The 17,369-nt window shown below is 48.1% G+C and overlaps 1 protein-coding gene across 6 annotated transcripts; it reads right to left on the bottom strand.

Moving 5' to 3' along the window:
• Nucleotides 1–1,136: 1,136 nt before the first annotated feature.
• On the bottom strand, nucleotides 1,137–16,397 carry tcn2 (transcobalamin II). Of its 6 annotated transcripts, none has more exon segments than NM_001292977.1 (10): nucleotides 1,137–1,960; nucleotides 2,622–2,743; nucleotides 4,334–4,520; nucleotides 5,363–5,531; nucleotides 6,328–6,521; nucleotides 7,470–7,616; nucleotides 10,563–10,708; nucleotides 11,801–11,990; nucleotides 14,148–14,235; nucleotides 16,146–16,186. In NM_001292977.1, coding segments are annotated over 9 exon segments (1,284 nt in total). In that variant the 5' UTR covers nucleotides 14,215–14,235; nucleotides 16,146–16,186; the 3' UTR covers nucleotides 1,137–1,898.
• Between the last annotated feature and the right edge of the window lie 972 nt (nucleotides 16,398–17,369).

Genomic DNA, 17,369 nt, shown 5'->3' with positions numbered 1-17,369 from the left:
GTTTGGTTTGGATACTCTTAAGCATGGTGATGGGTTTTCGCATGTGTTAGAGACACCTGGCTGACAGACAAAAAAACACCCCAGGAGGACATCTCAAAGCACTTCACAGGATACATTGCAAAGTGGAGTGACTGTGTATGTCATGGGCAAATGCAGCAGTCCATTTGCGCGCAGCACATCCCACAAACAGCCATGGAGTGATAGACCAATTTTATTTTGAGGGATTGTTGGCCTGGACACTGGAGTAAACTCCCTTCTCTTATCGAGGAACACAATGGGATGTTTTATTGTTCACCTTAACGGACAGACAGGACCTCAATTTAGCATCTCATCCAAAGAACAACATTCAAAGGACAGCACCTCCAATAATGCAGCATTCCCCCAGCATTGCATTGGAATGTTATTATGGACTGTATGAGTTGCTGGTCCCAAGGTGGGGCTTGCGCCCACAACCTTCTGACTCAGAGCCGAGGGTGCTACCAACTGAGCCAGGCTGAGTGTTGGAGGAACTATCTTCGAAGGGATGTAGGCATAGATAACGTTGGTGGTAGTCATGACATAGGGCTGGAAGAGGGCTATTTTCTGAGGAGGAAGAAGGCAACCCTGGGGAAGGATGCAAAATGATCTTTGAATCCCAGCGGAGGCTCTAACAGGACAGGGAGGTTATGTACCTGTGAGGTCAGCCTCAGTGAGCAAACAGGCAGCTTAGCGGAATAATAATAATAATAATCTTTACATTTGATATAGCGCTTTTCACGTCGGGAGGACGTCCCAAAGCGCTTCACAGAACACACTGTAAAGTGAGTTGACTGTATATTTGTGGGCGAACGCGGCGGCCAATTGCGCACAGCAATGTCCCACAAACAGTCGTAGATTGAAAATGACCAATTTATTATTGTTTTGGGTTTTGGAGGGATTATTATTAGTAAGGAAACTTGCCCAAGGTTTCGCCCTCTGCCTGGAATTGAACTCAGGTCTCTCACTTGCAAAGCGAGTGCTCTAACCGCTGAGCTACAGGAATCACATCCAGAGGCACATCAGCCCTGGCAAGAGGCAAAGTTGGCTTAATGAGAGAGAGGGTTTGTCCAGAGAAACATACACTGTATTCTATACTCAATCAAAATAGGACCTGACGTGGACAGAAGTTGATGATTAATTTTAATACGTAGGTTACAAAGAAATCAGGATTTCATTGGAAAATAGTTGAAACGTACAATCGAAAAAGGTTTGCAAAACCTCCCTCCATCCATCCATCTACCCATCGCAGCCCGACGTGGGAAAGATTCCCAACACGCGAGACATCAACGTGTGGAAAAGATAATGTTAATTGCAGAGTCAGACTTGGGCATGAAAACAACCGAGATAATAGTTGCCAGCATTCTGAACGTGAGCAAGCGTGAGATTTTAAAGAAATCTGAGCGCGGATGTTAATGAAATGTGCGGAAACTACTGTGAACAAAGTCTTCAAGTACAAAGCACACCCAGGACTGGTTGCATTGATGATTGCCACTTTGATGGGCATCTTCCTGCTTAGTGGAGCCCAGGGCAACCTAAGCCAAGCCACACTGGTAACGGTGAAAGATTGAACACTAATGGATAGGAAAGGTGCAACACTCAATGCACTAGAGCTGTAGTGCATTGAGACAGCGATGCATTCGCTGCAGAGTCAGAATGAAAACAAACACATTAACCAAGTCTGGGTGCTCAGTTTCCACCTTGTTGATTTTGGGCATTGATGTCACTGAGACCTCCAGGATTTGTCCCTGCGTTGGGGCTCTCCAAACCTAAAGATTATGTGTGTGCTTTTGGACACCTTGTTGTGTGACTTTCAATCAACACTGAATTAAGTGTTGAATCATGTGTGGCCCCACACACACACACACACACACACACACGTGCTAGTACCTGGAGAGACGCAGGATGATGCGTTCTCCAGGCTGAGGGTGGTAGTCCTGAATGCCTGCAAAGAAAGAGTGAGAACTCAGGGAAACAGCAACAACTAATTACACTTGTACAGCGTCCTTCAGGTTGGAAAGAAAGACGTCCCACGGAAACACAGATCAAGCCCAGAGAAGGCAAAAAACACACCCCCTTCAATAAGAAACAATCCTTACATTTGGTAAGGCACCTTTCACGTCAGGAGGACGTCTCAAAGCGCTTCACACGATATACCGTGACTCTCTGTTTTGTGGGTGAACACACAAGCAATTTGATTGAACACAGAGATGTCCCATGGCGTGAGTGACCAATTTTGATTTGGGCATTTGTCAGCCAGGTCACCGCGAGAGAGGAACTCCATTTTCTTTTCGAATAGAGTCACGGGATCTTTAACGTCCACCAGACAATTGTCACACAGGCAGGAATCAGCTAACTCAGCTCAGCCCAGTCTGTAGGGCTCGGTAACCAGACTATGTGTCTACCCCGAGCCATTGAGGGGAGCTCTTCCTTCAAGTTGGGTCTCAGCTGGAAGCTCCAGCCCAACTCAATACAAAGTTCTCCCATTACCCCCCCCCCCCCACCCCCTTCCCTCCCCTGCTGCTGAGGTTGGGATCCACCCAAGTCCCGAGATCACCCTCTGCCCCACTCATTGCAGCTGCAATCACTATCTAAACTCCTCTCACCATGGATCAGGGCTTTTTTCTCCGCTGTGATCAGCTGCCAGTAGATCTTGTGATGCTTTTGTTCCTTCATGCCATTGACTGAGGTCAGCAAAGGTCCCCATCTCGTCTGCTTGGTCTCAAATCTGCAGCCAGTAATAATAATAATAGTAATAATAATAACAATAATACCAGTAACAGTAATAATACGAGTAATAATAATCCTTACATTTGATATAGCACCTTATCACGTCTTCGAGACATCTCAAAGCGCTTCACAGATTATACTGTAAAGTCAATTGACTGTATATTTTGTGGGCGAAATGATAATAATAGTATTATTATTATCATTTCTCTTTTTGCAAGTATTATTAATAATACTTGCAAAAAGAGAATTGGATATATACTTGAAAAGGAAAAAAATCTTGTACGAGTGATGTTACTCAAAGGCATTTGCTAACAATTCAAAAAGAAGTAGCAAAAAAATCAGAGGGTGGGGGGGGAGGGGGGGGGAGATGAGGAGAAATCTTTTTACGCAACGAGTTGTTACGGTCTGGAATGCACTGCCTGAAAGGTGGTGGAAGCAGATTCAATAATAACTTTCAAAAGGGAATTGGATATTTACTTGAAAAATGTACTCGTTCCTCCCACCTACCTCCGCGACCTCCTAACCCCCTACCAACCTGCCCGCTCCCTCCGCTCAGCGGGCTTCGACCTGCTTCAAGATCCCCCACCTCGCCTGCCCCACCACTGGCCTTCAGTCACTCTGCCCCCACCCTCTGGAACGCCATCCCGCAGTCCCTCCGCCTCGCTCCCTCCCTTGCCTCCTTCCAAGACCCATCTCAAGACCCTCCTCTTCGATCGTGCTTTCGATCACCCTCCTTCCCCACTCCCCCCACCCCACCCCCCCCCCACTTCCATCCTCCCCAATCCTAATTGAAGTGGGTTAAATCCGAACGAATCTGTGGAAACACTGTTTCAGTGAGCGAGTATTAAACATATGGAACAGGATCCCGAGGGAGACGGTGGAAGCAGAAAGTGTCGAATCTTTCCAAAACAAAATTAGATAGATTTCTTTTAGGAAATAGTATCTCGGGAACACAGTATATAGTCTGGGACACGACATGTGCAAGCAACTGCCAGGATGGTGGAAGGCGAGCTGGATGGACCTTAATAATAATAATAATAATCTTTGCATTTGATATAGCGCTTTTCAAGTCTTCTCGACGTCTCAAAGCGCTTCGCAGAATAGACTGCAAAGCGAATTGGCCGTATATTTGTGGGCGAAACACAGCAGACAATTGTGCACAGCAGTGTCCCACAAACAGTCATGGATTGAGTGACTAATTTATTATTTTTTTTGCTTTGGAGGGATTATTACTAGGCATGTGGAGTAAGGAAACTTGCCCAAGGTTTCGCCCTGCCTTGGTCTTCTCTCACCTTACAAATTCTTATGTTCTTATGTGGAGCGCTATGAATCGCTGCCCCGTGTGAGGGTATAAATGCAAGTTGTTGCTGCTGCTGTTGTTGTAATGCAGAGTAACAGAGCGCTCTGATAAAAAATAATAAATAATAATACTTGTGTTTGATACAGCGCCTTATCACGTCTTCGAGACGTCTCCAAGCGCTTTTCCTGCCATACACTGTAAAAAGTGTATGTTTTGTGGGCGGAACGAGAGCAGCCTTCCCCAGCAACGTGTCCCTGGATCTGCTGCAGAGACTCCTGAAGCTCTTACGTGAAGTTCCGAGTCCTCTTCGCTTCTTCCAGAACATCGAGCAGCGAAGTGCCAGCACGCAGCGGCAGTGTGACCTCACCGTAACACACCTTACCGTCCGCATCCTTCACCATCAGGTTGACCGAGTGGGCCTCTCCGTCCGGCTCAACCTCGCCTCCCGCACTGGCCTTCAGCAGCGTGAGGTCATCTGGTCAACACGAGAAAGAGCCTCACTTTACTGAGGTTCTGCCCCACAATCCTCCAATCCTTACCTGGCTCCTCGCCTCCCCCCACCACCGCCCGCCCCCACTCCGCCCCCCCCCCCCCCACCCACGGATTGGATTCAAATGCTTCATTCTGACCTTCAAATCTCTTCCGCTCCCTTCTACCCCACACTGAGCCCCAACGCTCTTGCCCACTCCCTCCGCTCAGCGGATGTGCAGCAGCTCGAAGTGAAACAGGGAGCACAGCAAAACTTCAATGGGTTCATTGGAAGGAGGGGGCAAAAGCATAAGAGATGGAGTCATCCATCTATACCCTAACATTGACCAGGGAATTTACCTTCCCCCGAACCGCAGAAGAGGATGAGATCTCTGTGCACCCGAGTGCTCTGTGCCCACCCCAACCACCGCCCACATCCAGTGGGAGACCTCGGTCGTGTAATAAACAGATAAAGTGGTATTGAGTCACGTGCTCAATTTGGTGGCATTCTTGCCTCTGAGTCAGAAGGTTGTGAGTTCAAGCCATATGTCAGGACTTTGACCTCAATATAATATAGGCTGACATTCCTTCAGATAATCAAAGCCCGATTCTGCCGGTTCAGATGGATGTTAAACATTCCTATTCAAAAGTTTTTCCCTCTCTCAGTGTCCTGGCCGACAATCCCCCAAACAGAATTGGATATTCACTTCATAGCTGTTTGCAGGATATCGCCGTGCGTGCAAACTGGCTGCCGGCTTCACCCACATGGAAAAAAAAACAGTCGCTACATCTTACTCTTCGAACATCAAAGATCCTAAATCAAATGTAAGGACAACTATTATTTCTTACCGGAATCAGTACAGGTTATTTGCTTGATGTCCAATAGGGTTTTTTTATACAGAATAGGCAAGAGTTGAGCGAGTGCCATTGGATTGTCAAAGACTCCTTTTTTGGCCTCATCCACCAATCTCTGTCTACCTCTCAGACAGTTGTCACTTGGCTCCATAGCACACAGAGCCTAGGAACAACAATACAAAATTACATTTACACCGCACCTTGCACATCGGGAGGATGTCCCAAGGCGCTGGACAGTCAGGGATCTGGACCCGACCTGGGGGGGGGGTTTGGGATCAGGGAGGGGTGGAGGGCAGGGAAGGTAGGAGATTGGCCGAAGGCGCGGTCGAAGAGGAGGGTCTTGAGACGTGCCTTGACCGAGGCAAGAGGGGGAGGGAGCGAGGCGAAGGGAATGCAGGATGGAGTGGGGGCGGAAACGCTGCTGGTCGGACGGGCCGGGCAGGAGCCCGCTAAGTGGAGGGAATGGACATGTGGTTATGGGGTTAGCAGAGGGATATCAGTGCACAGGTCTATTGTGGTGGTGGTGGGGAGATGTTAGGGGAGACTGAAAGTTAGGAAGGAGGCACTGAGGCAACGCTTCAGACAATACCTGTCACGTAATGGTCAGGAGGTTAATGAGCCAGTGACCGGTGACTCAACAGCAACAACTTCCATTTATACAGCGCCCTTTGGGTGGTGTTGGGTTTCGGAGCGCGTAACACTGGCAGAGCTTAACGCTGAGCCGGGGAGAGAGGGGGTGGGGGGTGGGGTGACCATAGGCACAGTCTTAGAGGAAGGTCTTCAGATGTGAACTGAAGATGGACAAGGAGGGAGCGAGGTGTAGGGATCGAGTCAGAGAGGTGCAGGATTTGGGGGTGAGGGCTGATGGTGGAGCAGAGCAGAGTGGAGGGGACGAGGGATGTGCATGGAGGAACGAGGGACGGAGGGAGCCGGCTGAGCCCTTTAAGGAGAGATGGTACCTGCAAACCCAGGGAAGTACTGTAGATGTTCTTGAAGGTTCCGTCACCTTGCTGTTCAGGCTGGATGTGATTGATCAGCCTCTCCACTGCTTCCGTTACCTTGTTCAGTGTTTGGTTGCTGTACGGGCTTCCTCCTGCTGGCAGACTGGCGTTCTGCACGCACTGAAAGGCCAAAGCCGCCATCGCCACCGAGTCTGACGGCAAAACCACGAGACAGTCATCACGCCAACCCCTCACAGCCACAGACAGACACGGCACATCCAGCCTCCACAGCAAACCAAACCCCTATATCTTGCTCCCCCTTCCCAGAGGGAAACACCACACAGAAACCACAGAAAATACTCAAATTCAGCCTTAATTTAGTTCCTGGTCTTTTAAGTAAATTGGTAAATTGGCTACCAACATCCCATCCCATCTCATCCGTGCCTGGCTCCTCGTTCCTCGCCCCCATTAGATAGGCTACAATTCCCTTCTGATCTTCAAATCCTTGAGCTCCTTCTGCCTCACACTACCCCACCTGTAACCCTCCACGTCCCCCCCCCACACACTTTCTTACACAGGCTCTGTTCTTCTCAAGCTTAGCTGCAGGACCTCTGTCCCGACCAATGCCAATCCTGTCGGAGCTCCAGGTTTAAGCGCCGAAGAGAGGGTGAAGGACGTGCAGTTAGTTTGACCAACTACTCGGTCAATTAATTTGACCAAGTCATTGATCAAACTTGGTCGCCCTTTGAACAACTACCGTACTGGTAGGAGTTGAGTCAAAGGGTGTCTGTCGTCTAGAATTACAACAGGAATTGGGGATGAACTGGACACAAACACTGAACAGTCGTCCCACTGAAGTGATTTGTCCCAGAGAGGAACAGAAGGAAGAGGTGAGTAGAAGAGCGGGTAAGGGGAAGATCATAGAGATAGGGTTTGTCCCACAAAACACAGTCACCACACTTTACAGTGAAGCACTTTGAGACGTCTCGAAGAAGGGGTGGGGGGAGAGAAGGTGATCGCAGGTGACATCGTAGCGGTAAGTCTTCAGGTGCGATTTAAAGGTTGATAAGAGAGGGGACGAGCGGAAGAATTGAGTGAAGCAGTTCCTGAGGTTAGGGATGAAATGGCTGATCACATACATACATACCAGGGTTTCTTACCTATGGGTTTGTGTGGGGATTTGTTTTCCCAGAAAATGCCATCGGCTAGTTTTGCCAAGATATAATGATGAATGTGTATTTTGTTCAGGCAGAGAGCGATCACGCCCAGACTGTACTGATAGTAGTTGGTCAAAGGCTGTCTTTGATCTAGAATTACAACAGGAATTGGTGATGAGCTGGACACGAGCACTGAACGACTGGCGCGATTTGTCCCAGAGAGGAACACCGATGAATTCTACATGTCGCACACCCACTAGAAGCTAACACATGATTTCCGTGCATTAACATCTCTTCCACCTGCTGACACACAGATTCCTACACATGCTACGTACCTTCCTGCTGGGTTGTGAAACATGCCGAGAGCCTCGGTGGGCTTCTCCCTACAGAGGGAGGTTGCAATGAGTTGCAGAAGTGGGGCATGGGTCTCATGATTGACATGTTAAACTCCAGCAGTTACCCCATTGGAAACTCTGGGGTCCCCAAGCCTTGCTCTTGGCAACCTGTGCCTAATACTCTCCGGGATTAGGTAAGCAGGATGTGTCCCTCCAGGGAGAGAGAGAGAGAGTATACATTCCGTTCCAACAGTCTACCTCTGGGATTCCCATGTGGAGGTGGGATGCATGGAATTGAGTCCTGTAGCTCAGTGGTTAGAGCAGTCGCCTCACAAGCGAGAGACCCGGGTTTGATTCCAGGCAGAGGGCGAAACCTTGGGCAAGTTTCCTTACTCCACACACTTGATAATAATCCCTCCAAAACAAAACACTAATAAATTGGTCATTTCAATCCACAAAGGGTACAGCAGAAATGTGCCTGGTTTGAAGGCTTCAAGAGTACATAAGAACAGAAAAATAGGAGCAGGAGTAGGCCATTCGGCCCCGCGAGCCTGCCCCACCACTTAATAAGATCATGACTGATCTTCTAACCTAGTTCCATTTACCCACCCTATCCCCATATCCCTTAATTAAAAATCTATCGATCTCAGTCTTGAATATGTTCAATGTCTAGAGCATCCACAGCCTCTGGGGTAGAGAATTCCATCAATTCACTACCCTCTGAGTGAAGAAATGTTTTCTCAACTCAGTTCTAGAGGGCTGACCTTTAATCCTGAGCCTATGACCCCTAGTTTTAGATTCTCCAACCGGGGGAAACAGTCTCACAATATCTACCCTGTCAAGTCCCTTAAGAATCTTTCCAGGCAGAGGGCGAAACCTTGGGCAAGTTTCCTTACTCCACACGGTAAGGAATAATAATCCCTCCAAAACCAAAAACAATAATAAATTGGTCATTTTCAATCTACGACTGTTGTGGGACATTGCTGTGCGCAATTGGCTGCCGCGTTTGCCCACAAATATACAGTCAATTCACTTTACAGTGTACTCTGTGAAGCGCTTTGGGACGTCCTCCCGACGTGAAAAGCGCTATATCAAATGCAAGGATTATTATTATTATTATTATTATTATAGGTTTCTATAAACTCATCTCTAATTCTATATTCTAGAGATTATAGGCCTAGTTTACTCAACCTCTCCTCCTAGGTCAACCCCCTCAACCCAAGAAGCAACTTAGTCAACCTACGTTACACCCGCTCTAAGGCAAGTATGTCCTTTCTTAGATAAGGAGACTTGTACATCTTGTAGTTCTCATTCTGACCACAAAGTGGCAACAAGGTCCATTCCTGGTGCAACACTGCCACCTGGTGATAGAGGGCTTGAGGCATTGAAGAAAACATGACCAAGTGTGATCACAAGATACTAATCCTTGTGTTTGATGCAACAACAACAAATTACATCTGTACAGCATCTTTCACGTCTGGAGGACATCCCAAGGCGCCGAGACAGTCAGAGAACTGCATTCGAGCAGGTGGTTGGGATTAGGAGGGGTGGAGGGTGAGGAGGGTAAGGGGGAGGTGACCGAAGGCAGTCGAAGAGGAAAGTCTTGAGACGGGTCTTGAAGGAGGCAAGTGTAGAGGCAATGTTTATTTTGTGGACCAACCCCGCGGCCAATTTTGTGCACAGCAACGTCCAACAAACAGCCACGGAGCGAGTGACCAGGTTGGGATGAAGCCCTTGTAAACAACATCTTTGTGGAGCTGCTAAAGCGGTCGGGAAAGCAACTAAGATAAAGACAGGTGACTCTGTTTCCGATTGCATTGCTCCTAATCTAAACACACTGGTCTGTAAGTAACAGGAGGGGTGAGTATGTGGGGGTTATGGACAGCAAATCCTAATGCCAATGAGACTCAATGGTCAATCTCAGGTGAAACCACAGTGGGGTATGTCTCCCTCTAGTGGTGCAATCTTCAGTCACATTAGTAACTGCACACCACAAGATCGGTTCAGTGCAGAAGGCTCTTCGACCCTTTTCACCTCATTCTTCCAGAAAAGCCCCTCTACCATCTCCACACTCACAGCATCCACTTGTTTTTTGTTGAAGAATAAGCTCAGCATCCAGCCCTCAACCACCCTCTGTGGTAACCGGAGGCAGTGATTAATTATCATCTGGTTAAAGGGAAAACGCCTTTTCTTCAGGTTGCTCTCCGTATCTGCTGGGACCAGCATCCCATTCATTTTATTTTACCCGGGCTGACACTCCAATACTGGGTGTCAACCGGACTCAGTGGTAGCACACTTGCCTCGGAGTCAGAAAGTCGTGGGTTTGAGCCCCGTGTCAGGAACTTTGAATCAGATTGCACTGTCGGGAGTTGAGACGTTAAACCGAGGTCCTGAGGTCTACCTGTCCAGGTGGACGTTAAGGTTCCCACGGCACTGCTTAAAAAAGAGAAAGGAGTTTCTCTACCCTGGTGTCCTGGTCAACAGGCCCCCAAATAAAATTGGTCATGGCTATTTGTGGGCCACTGCTGTGTGCAAATTGGCTGCCTACAAAATACACTTTATAGTAAACTCTGTGAAGCGCATTGGCATGTCCTCCCAACACGAAAGGCGCTATATATGAAATGTAAGGATTCTGATGATTATCCCACGAAAAAGTGTAGAAAAATACTTTTCCAGACACTGTTACAACTATCTTTACACGTGGGCTCCTAATGGTAATGAAGGTATATTCTAGGAGAAAAGAAAGGCCGAAGGTACACACCCCGGACGTGCTCCTTCTCTGCACGTAGCTTCTCCTTCAAACAGGTTATAGCTGTGTTCTCTGCGGACATGTCCTGGCACGAGGATTGGAGAGCGAGTAGGTAGAGAGCGATGAGACCTGTGGAGGGTCCTGATGAAGCATTACAGCTTCAGCACAGAGAGAGAGAGAGAGAGAGAGAGAGAGAATGCAATGAGCATCAATTGGTGTTTAGAAGCTAATAAGTTGAAACCATTTAACTTTCTATCAATTCCTCCACCAAACTCGCTATCAAACATCAACATATCTCAGAATTGCTCATGCCCTCAGCGACATCGCCCATTTAGTGTACAATTGTGCTGATGTTTGGTTAATTTGGGCTGTAGGCTCACGTTCACTATATGTGGAGTTGAGAAGGACCCAAGCTCATTTTGCACAGGCTTCTTGATTCAGCAATGAGAGGAGGGGACAACAGCAAATTACACTTGTCTTGCACCTTTCACATCGGGAGGACGTCCCAAGGCACTGGACAGTCAGGGATTGGGGTGGAGGGCAGGGAAGGTGGGGTTAGGAGGGTGATCGCAGGTGTGGCTGAAGAGAAGGGTCTTGAGATGGGCCTTGAAGGAAGCAAGGAAGGGGGGGCAAGGTGATGGGACGGTGGGATGGAGTTCCAGAGGGTGGGGGCAGAGAGGCTGAAGAATGGGGGACGTTACTGGTGCTTGAGGGCATATTCAGCATTTTGGATCAATTTTTCTCTTTAAGATCTTATTCTCATAATATCGGATAGTAATAGATTGGTCTTGTTCTGATAACCAGTTGTTAGTATTATTATTATTATAGGAGAAACTATTTCCTCTGGTGGGAAATCTAGAACACGGGGCCATAACTTAAAATTAGAGCTAGGCCATTTAAGAGTGAAATCAGGAAGCATTTTTTCACGCAAAAGGTAGTGGGAATCTGGAATTCCTCTCCCCCAAAAGGCTGTGGATGCTGGAATCCATTCAAATTTTCAAGGCTGAGATGGATAGATATTTGTTAGGTCAGGGTATCAAGGGATATGGGGCAAAGGCGGGTAATAGGAGTTGATGTACAGATCAGCCACAATCTAATAGAATGGCGGAACAGGCTGGAGAGGCTGAATGGCCTCCTCCTGTTGCTATTATTATTGGTTGGGTAATGAGTTGAAAGGGAGCTGTGCTTTGTGGTCTTGGTCTGAGCCAGTGGAGGGCTTCTCTACAGACTAAGGAGACAGGAAGGGTTACCTCTTCAGTTTGTGCTTGAAGTGCTTCTTAAGCTCCTTTAGGTATTTCTGCTCATCCTGCAGGTTGTGAGGGGTGGCGAGGCGCAGTGCGATGTGGAAGCTGGGGTTGGGGTGGGCCGGGCTCGGCTGTATAAACTGCAGGAGGCGGCGACTCAGAGAATTCACGTCATCTTCAAACCTGTCGTTGACACCTGATCCGGATCCGAAGGAAACAGGTTGTTTTATCTCCTCGTTTCATTGCCTTACAAAATTTTTTTATTATCCTTTCATTTGATACAGCGCCTTATCACGTCTTCGAGATGTCTCAAAGCGCTTCACGGAATATATTTTGTGGGCGAAACGCGGCAGCCAATTGCACACAGCAGAGTCCCACAAACAGTTGTGAATTGAGTGACCAAATTATTATTATTTTTTGAGAGATTATTACCCCTGGAAAAGCGATCTGCCAATCGACTAACAACCGGGTTCCTGCTTACTGCTGGTAAACAGAGGCGTGTGAAGTAAGGAAACTTGGCCAATGTTTCGCCCGGCCCGGGAATCGAACCAAGAGGACGTAGGTTTAGAATTGGGCTACACTGTTGGAGATGCCGTCCTTCAGATGAGACATTAAACTGCTCTACAACACGTCGTCAATCTAATTGGATCTCAAAGTCTCTGAGAATGGCTTAGGCAATGTTACGGCAATCAGAACACAATGAGCAACTGATCCCATGCCCACACCCTGCCCCCTCTCCACCACTTGCACACAATAGTACATTGCTTTATGAAGTTAAATGGCGAATTAAGAAAGAGAAATGAAACTGAAGCAGGAAGTAGGAAAGGATCCTGGGACGGGAGCTAGGGTGGGTGCGTGGGTTATGGTTGGAGTGTTGCATTATGAGCCGAGGATAAAAGAATTACTTAATTAATTAATTAATCAATCAATCCGCGGAAACACTATTTCAGTGAGTGAGCAGTAAACTTTATGGAACAGGTTCCCTAGAGAGATGGAAGCAAAAGGGATGAAGGGATATGGGGATAAGGCAGGTCAGGTTATTAGCTGGAGTTAGATTAGAAGATCAGCCATGATTGAATGGCGGGGTAGGCTCGAAGGGCCGAATGGCCTATTCCTGCTCCTACATGTTATGTTATGTTAAAACATTGTTTGTTTCAAGAACAAATGAGATAGGTTTCTGCTAGAAAATATTATCTCGGGGTACAATATAGTATATGGTTTGGGACACGACATGTCAAGCGACTGCCAGGTTGGTGGAAGGGGAACTAGATGGACCTTGGTCTTCTTTCGCCAGCAAATTCTTATGTTCTTAATCGCACCAGCTTCATGGACTGAGAATCATTACATACACAGTCCTTGTGTGTAATCACTCACGAACGCCCACGAGACAGGCTCCAATGTGTTAATTTCTTGCTTTCCTGCTTGGTGGAGCTGCGCAAGGCCAAGCTGAGAGGAAACAAATGAAGTCAGCAGTTTTTTAATCGGCTCAGCTCAAAATTCAAGATTGCAATCACAGTAGGACGTCAAAGAGATTTTCCTGCCCTTTAAGCTGACTTTTCCGCTTAAAGGGGAAGTTCAGTCAACTGAAATGTCATACAAGACTTTCGACAACAACAACTCGCATGTATATAGCTCCCTTCACAGGGTAGCTTCCCGGAGCACTGGCGGAGTCTGATCCTCAGCCGGGGGAGAGGGAAGGGGGAGGTGACCGTAAGCACGATCAAAAAGGAAGGTCTTTAGATGGGATTTGAAAGTGGGGAGGAATGGAGCAAGGCGGAGGGATTGAAGGGGAGAGTTACAGAGACTTAGTGTTGCAAAGGCATAACCTACAAGCTAGTGCTCTTCAGTCTTGAGAGAAGATGATTCAGAGGGGACCTCGTAGTGATGTACAGAATGTTAAACGGGATTGAAAAAGTAAATGCAGATCAATACTTTAGGATGTATCAAGCCGGAAGAACAAGAGGACATAGGTTTGAGTTGTGTTGAATTGTCAAGAGATACCGTCCTTCGGATGAGACATTAAACCAACATCCCATCTGCCTTTTCAGGTGGACGTCAAAAATGTCCACGCCGCCATTCGAAAAGAGAAGAGTTTCTCCTGGTGTCCTGGTCAACAATCCCCCAAATAAAATTGGCCACTCACTCCGTGGCTGTTTGTGAGACATTGCTGTGTGCAAATTGGCTGCCACGTTTCGCCCACAAAATATACAGTGCAGTCAACCCACTTTACAGTATATCCTGTGAAGCGCTTTGAGTCGTTTCAACAATGTGATAAGGCGCTGTATCAAATGCAAAGGTTATTATTATTATTATTAACAAATAGACCCGAGAGGCTTGTTGAGGTTATACTCACTGCTCAGGGTGGCTGGGAGGAAGAGAACCTGTGCGCAGATGAACAGCAACAGCGCTCTGGGCTCCATGATTCTCAGCAAAACTGCCTGCTTGGAAACCCACAAAAGTGCAATCACTCAAAGGAAGGAAGAGACGTCCGTTAGCGGAGAAGGAAAAGAACTTGGGAGACAGTCACTGAACATTCATAACCTCAGCAACAAAGGAAACCCAAACTCTTGGATGAGTGATGTTACTCAACGGCATTGGCCAACAGTTCAAAAAGAAGTTATCCTGACCTTGTCTGTATCACATCATTTAAAGCACCGCACATTCAAAGGTAGATTAGTGCCAGCCTAGCTCCGTTGGTAGCATTCACCTTCAAGCCAGAAGGTTGTGGGTTTAGGATCCACGTCAGGACATTGCTGTGCTGGGGGGGTTGGGGAAGGGGTGTTACATTGATAGGAGGTGCCCTCTCTCGGATGAGGTGTTAAACGGAGGTCCCGGCCAATAATCCACCAAACAAAAGCGGTCACTTATTTCATGGCTGTTTGCGTGACTTTGCTGTGTGCACAATTTGGCTGCCACAATGGCCCACAAAAACACAGTATATAATAACAATCCTTCCATTTGATATAGCGCCTTATCACGTCGTTGAGACGTCTCAAAGCGCTTCGCAGAATATGCTGTAAAGACTGTAAATATTGTCGGCGAAACGCAGCAGCCAATTGCGCACAGCAGCGTCCCACAGACAGCCATGGATTGAGTGACCGCATTATTTACTTATAGGCAATTTATTTCTTTATTTAATTGCAGGCAAGTATCTCTGGTGAAGCGCTTTGAGACGTCCATCTGTCTGGGAGCAAAGGCTCTGGAGTAAGGCTGGTCAGGGAGACATTCAGTGCGGAGTGAGCAGCACAACACCACAGATCACAAGGACAACATAACCCAAGCAGAACAAGTGAAGAGAGAGAGAGACTCACACACACAGACACAGAAACATAATAGAGAGAAAGAGAAAAAGAAACAGAAAAAGAGAGAGAAAAAGACAGAGGGAGAGAGAATGAGAAAGCGAGAGAAAGAAAGCGAGAGAGAAAGAAGGAAAGCAAAAGAGAAAGAAAGAAGAAAGAAAAAGAGAAAGAAAGAAAGAAAGAAAAAGAGAAAGAAAGAAAGAAAGAACGAAAGAAAGAAAGGAGTAAGATTGAGAGAGAGAGAGAAAGAAAGAGAAAGAGATAGAGAAAGAAAGAAAGAAAGAAAGAAAGAAAGAAAGAAAGAAAGAAAGAAAGAAAGAAAGAAAGAAAGAAAGAAAGAAAGAAAGAAAGAAAGAAAGAAAGAAAGAAAGAAAGAAAGAAAGAGAAAAAGAGAGACAAAAAGAAAGAAAAAAGCCTTTAAACAAAAGGCAGAGGCGGTGGAGCAGTAGCCTCTGCCCACCCCCAGGGCAGAGCTGTGATCATCTTACCCTGAGCAGGTCCAACTGAGGGAGAGGGAGAGGGGGAGAGGGAGAGGGAGGGAGAGGGAGGAGAGAGGAGAGGGAGGGGGAGAGGGGGAGAGGGAGAGGGGGAGGGAGAGGGGGAGAGGGGGGAGGAGAGGGGGGAGGAGGGGGGAGGAGGAGGGAGAGGGGGGGGGGAGAGGGGGGGAGAGGGGAGAGGGGGGAGGGGGAGAGGGGGGGGAGGGAGAGGAGGGAGAGGGGGGAGAGGGGAGGAGGGGGGAGAGGGGGGAGAGAGGGAGAGGGAGAGGGGGGAGAGGGAGGGAGAGGGAGAGAGAGGGAGGGGAGGGGAGAGAGAGAGAGGAGAGAGCGAGAGGGGGAGAGGGAGGGAGAGAGCGAGAGAGGGGGGAGAGGGAGGGAGAGAGAGAGGGGAGAGAGGGGGAGAGGGAGAGAGAGGGAGGGAGAGGGGGAGAGAGGGGGGGAGGGGGGGGAGGGGAGAGAGGGAGATGACAAACGAGGTCCAGCAGCAAAACAGGGGTATCAGGACCAGGGACCCTCTGCCCCACAGAGAGCCCAACAACAGCTCAGTGATCAAACCTTGAGGAGCACTTTCCAAGTCAGTTCCCAGTGTGTCATGTGAGCTCTCCCTCAGCTGACTGTCACCTCCAGCCCCTGTGCTCTCTCTCTCTCTCTCTGTATATATATATATATATATATTCCACCCTTCGCTACGTTAGGGCAAAAGACCTTCCCCCACCTCTCAAATCCTTCCTGATTTACCTGTTGGACCTGAACCTGCTCCACTTTGCAATGGACTTAGAATGAAATACCTGCAAATGTTTCTTTGCTCCAGTGAATCAATTGCCTCCCAGAGAAATAAATAACCTTGGGGTGGGGGTGGGGGTGGGGGGGGAACTATCACACAGTTACTTGTGTGTGTGTGTGTGTGTGTGTTTGATCCAAGACCTTCAGTGTAGTTTGTCAGCCCTGACACCAGCATTGTGATAGGACACAATCGATATCAGAAGCCTTGTAAATGTTTGCAAGATTAAAGTCCATTTTTTTTCATCATGTAGCTTTGCACTATATATATATATATATATACACACATATAATTTAGGAACACGATTTTTTTTTACCATGTAAGTGTTCAGGCGGATGTTAAAGCCCACACCCCACCGCCAAACAAAATCGGTCGCTCGCTTTGCGTCTGCTTACGGGGGGCCATTTGCCGTCCGCAAATTTGCTGCCGCGTTCGCCTACAAAATGCACAGTCACGACGCTTCGCGGTAAAAATGTCGCAAAGCGGTGTGAGACGTCTGGACGACGTGATAAGGCGTGCTATGAGTCGCAAGGATTACTGTGTTCGAGTGACGGGCTGCTAAGCCGATCGGGGGTGACGAGCAGGTTTACTTAGGCAAGCTATATATCCACAGCAACCACATAAGGGGCAATAGCGACTGCAGTCAGGAGAGCTGAAATAAGGAGAAGATCTGTAGATACCCGTGGAGGAGCATGTGGTGCACCAATGCCTTCATCATGCCTTCCGTTCCACCATCAGTGGCCGCACTTTCAGCCGCTACGAGCCCAAACTCTGGAGCACCCCCTGTATCTTCCTGTATCCCTCTGCCCTGCCCCTTCCTTCCCCATCTTCCTGTATCCCTCTGCCCTGCCCCTTCCTTCCCCATCTTCAGATTGCGCCTGTAGAGCTTCCTCTTCTATGGTCACCTCCGCCCTCCCCCCTCCCCGTTGTGCTCTGCCACTGTCAAGCGCTCTGGGACGCTACCCTGCGTGGGGGGGGTGGCACTGTTCAAATGCAAG

Source organism: Callorhinchus milii, unplaced genomic scaffold (assembly GCF_018977255.1).
Source record: "Callorhinchus milii isolate IMCB2004 unplaced genomic scaffold, IMCB_Cmil_1.0 Scaffold8, whole genome shotgun sequence".
NCBI lineage: Eukaryota > Metazoa > Chordata > Chondrichthyes > Chimaeriformes > Callorhinchidae > Callorhinchus > Callorhinchus milii.
Note: the sequence above shows the minus strand (reverse complement) of the source record. Positions and strands in the feature narration are given on the sequence as shown.

What these genes read in the sequence shown, in the direction of transcription:
- tcn2 (XM_007908480.2), bottom strand. Translation starts at nt 16,184, where the DNA reads ATGACACACTGGGAACTGACTTGGAAAGTGCTCCTCAAG. An exon ending in AAGAGGACTCGGAACTTCAC is followed by an intron (nt 2,744 to 4,333) that starts GTAAGAGCTTCA and finishes TACTGGCTGCAG; the next exon opens with ATTTGAGACCAAGCAGACGA. An exon ending in GAAAAAAGCCCTGATCCATG is followed by an intron (nt 1,961 to 2,621) that starts GTGAGAGGAGTT and finishes CTTTCTTTGCAG; the next exon opens with GCATTCAGGACTACCACCCT.